The sequence below is a fragment of the Ipomoea nil genome, unplaced genomic scaffold (genome assembly GCF_001879475.1).
Source record: "Ipomoea nil cultivar Tokyo-kokei standard unplaced genomic scaffold, Asagao_1.1 scaffold3069, whole genome shotgun sequence".
NCBI classification, from domain to species: domain Eukaryota; kingdom Viridiplantae; phylum Streptophyta; class Magnoliopsida; order Solanales; family Convolvulaceae; genus Ipomoea; species Ipomoea nil.
In genome coordinates, this window is record NW_017619497.1 from 6,070,354 (window position 1) to 6,073,963 (window position 3,610).

Genomic DNA, 3,610 nt, shown 5'->3' on the forward strand with positions numbered 1-3,610 from the left:
CAATAGAATAGTTACAGAGATAGAGACTAATACTAAAGATATCTGTTACACGTGAAAGTCTCCTAACAAATAGATTTGTACTCTGCTGACTATTCCTATGCCACATATAATAACTTATTACAATAGGAAATAATAATATTCTAATTATATTATTCACAGTTATGAACAGATACTACATTGTAATAGAGTTTGTCAATGTGTTTTTTTTTTCCAAAATTCTTTTGCTTTACGGTCGTTGATCTCTCCAGATCAATGGCTGAGATTTATTTGCAATTTGTACTAGCTGGCCAGTTGTTTTCACGAGATCTCATCCCTATATTATTTGTTAAAAGGATATACATACATGCAACTGTTTGGTCATGAACAGAATTTACAGAAACCAACGAACTGAGCTGCAAACTGCAACCTATTACACCTAACTACAATAAGCTTCATGCATGCGTGATTCCTTAAAACTCCAAAACTAAATCACAATACCTCCTAGATTCTGTGTCCATAATCTATCGCCCAGGAACAAACTGATAATAGTAAGGAGATATGTCATACTTGATTTTGCAGGTCGTATGAAGTGATGAAAGTCCCATGAAAGCCATAGGGCACTCTTGAAGGAAGCTTGATGGTGGCCAACAACTCCAAGTTAATGGCATTCACAATTTGCAGCTCAGATTTCCATGTCTTCTCGTCATGTACAAATGAAAGAATGTGTCCATCGTCTTCCTTCTCTGAATTCGGATTCCTGGGCACGAAAAATGGCTCTCCTCCATATTTCCCATCTCCATACATAAACTTCTGCATTTCTCCGGTTGAGAGGTCCACTTTAGCAAAACCAGAAACTTTAGGCCATGGCTCCGCAATCGCAAGATATGCATACTGGGTTTTCCGGCCCAGCAGGTTCCGGTTCACCATTCCGGCTTCTAAGTTCACCTGCTGATCTGTAGCCGGAATAATTGGCCTCTTCGTCGACTCCCCGGTTTTCAGATTTAGCCGGATTTCCGATAGGATGCTCTTCAGATTCTCTTCGCATTCGTTGAAAATCGAATCTGGGGGTGTCATGCACGAGCCTATCACGACGATTTCATCGGTTTCCGCCTCTTCCCAGGCGTTCCAGAGGTGGAAACAGAAAGTTTCCGGCGACTCCACCCAGATAATACCCTCTGCGTTTTTAGCGGTTTTCTTGAGAATTCCGAACCGGGACTTCTTCTTCTTCTCGTATATCACACAGGACCCGCCTCTGATCATTTCTTGGAGCTTGAAAACCACTTGCTGGTCCGGGATGATGACGTAATTTTCCGTGATCGCGAAGTCGTGAATCATCGTCGGAACGTCAAGTGGGATTTCCACGTCCGGCGACTTCTCCCCTGAACTTTTAACGTTGAAGTACTTCAAGTAAGGCTTCTGAATGACGTCGTAACTCAACGCGAAGAACTCGCCGGATTCCGGGTCGACTTTGGGGTGAGCTATCATCGTGCTTTTGAGCTGATCGTTGAAATCGTATCTCCCGACGGTTTCGAGGTCGCCGGAAGGCTTAACCCGGACGTGATAAGGAAGATCATCTTCGGACATTGCGAGCAGTCTACCGTTAAAATAGACTAGACCGGCGTTCGCCAGACCGGTGCCGCGGCGGTGATCGACGAGCCCAAAGAGGCCGCGGGCGTAGAAGAGAAGCAGCCTCGCTAAACCGGAGTGGCCATGGAGTTCGCCGATGGCTTTGGGGAAAACCGGCCGGCCCAATCCTCTTTCTTGAACCAGCCGCTCGGTCTCCGTGAACCGGCAGCTGTAACTAACGGAACCGCCGGTAATTGTGACGGCGTGGACCATGCCGTCGCCGTCGAACAAGTGGTGGCCAGCCTTGGGCCGGAAGAGCGGGTTGGCGCCATTCCGGACGTAAACGCCGTTAATGCAGTCAGGGACGGCGCCGTCGACGGGGAGGTTGTTCCGTACCGCCTGTTCCGGAACGGGAGCGAAATTCCCGGCGATTTGTACGCCAGGGTCCCAAGTTTTCGGGAGCGGTCGTTGAAGCTCGCGTGAGACCAACGCGCCCTCCGCCACGTCCAGCGCCGCGGCCACAGCTCGCTGGAGGAGGTTCCATTTGGGCTGCGACGGCGCCGGAGATTCCCCGTCCGGCAATTGCTGCTCAGGTAAAGTAACCACGGAAGAAGAGTGCACCGCCGCTTCGCAGTGAATCTTGGCCCTCCTAGTGGGCTTTTTCATGGAGATTGACTTAGAGGGAAGGCCCAAATCAACCGTTGAAGAAGAAGAAGAAGAAGAAAACCGTTGAATAGCCCATGGATTGAAATTGGAAGGTGTAGCATATGCCATTTTGATTATCAAGTCAATCGATATATATGACTCAATTATTAACTCAATACTTCAATCAGCACCGAAAAATTTAACGAGTGAAAATGAATAATCAGTTGATACCTAAATCAACAAGAAGTTTAAAGAGTAACAAATTTGACATACATTTCAGCTACAAGAATCAGCAATCAGATGTTCGAAGAAGATATTTGATATTATCAATGATCACGTAATCGAGTTGATATTTGAAAGGAGAGTGGAGGGGGTTTATATAGAAATGGAAAATGGGGAAATAGATGGGAAGAATATAGAAGGGAGAGGTCCAGCTTCAAATGAAAAGCACGTGGTGGATTGGTGCAAAGGGCACTTTAAGTTGTAAGGGATTAGGTTATCGTTACTTTGCTAGGCATGCAATGACACCATGAAACATGACATCACCTTAACCAGGTTGCTTCCTATCCAAACCTAGTCAACGTTTCGGTCCCCATTATATTCCAACTTCAACTCGAATTAAAATTGAAATCGTATTGTATTATATTATTACAATAACTATAAGACTTTGATTATTCTTATAGAATCAAAATATGTTAGTCAAATATCATATATTGTGCAAACGAAAGTGACCACAACATTTTATATTATTGGCTTTGGGTGCATGTGGAGCAATCTTAAATCTTCAGGCCAGTTGTTCTACCTATTAAAGGTGCCTATAATTCAACGAGGGATTAGTAACTGTGTTCGACGGTGAAAATCATAAGTACGCTCAAAAAATATTTTATATTTTTGTTAGAGACTAATGAATCCTATCTTGTGACCCTAACCTAAACCAATTTAAGTTGCCTAAAACTGATCGACTCAAACCAAGAAGGCCAATAGATCGCTCTCGTTGAGAGTCGAACTTATAACCTTCTAGTTACTAAATCAATATATAATCTAAGTAACTTGATTGGGGTTGTCCCTATTCAACTAATTTATTAGAGTGAGGTTGGTCTATTTGATTACAATGTTACTAGTAATAATGTGACATTTATTTTAAGTGTGAAACAAGATTAATAATGTGACATTTTTTTTCCTAATAAAATAGCATTCATTGACCAATTTGACCATGCTTGAAAGAGATCAGAGAGGAATTGTCTTGGTAGTAGAGGAAGAAAGGTTTGATTGCTTAACTTATTTTGTTTGAATAACTTTTTATAAAGTATAGTTACACTTGTTTTACTTGAAAACAAATAAATATTAATGAAAATTTTAAAGTGTAAATTAATATTGTGCTGTTTTGTATTAAGTATAATTTTAAAAAATGTATATTTAT

The 3,610-nt window shown here is 42.3% G+C and overlaps 1 protein-coding gene across 1 annotated transcript; it reads right to left on the minus strand.

Moving 5' to 3' along the window:
- Positions 1-222: 222 nt before the first annotated feature.
- On the minus strand, positions 223-2,508 carry LOC109165558 (probable 9-cis-epoxycarotenoid dioxygenase NCED5, chloroplastic). Its single transcript, XM_019314375.1, has one exon. It carries the CDS (start codon positions 2,317-2,319, stop codon positions 541-543), a length of 1,779 nt encoding a protein of 592 aa, XP_019169920.1. The 5' UTR covers positions 2,320-2,508; the 3' UTR covers positions 223-540.
- Positions 2,509-3,610: the final 1,102 nt, after the last annotated feature.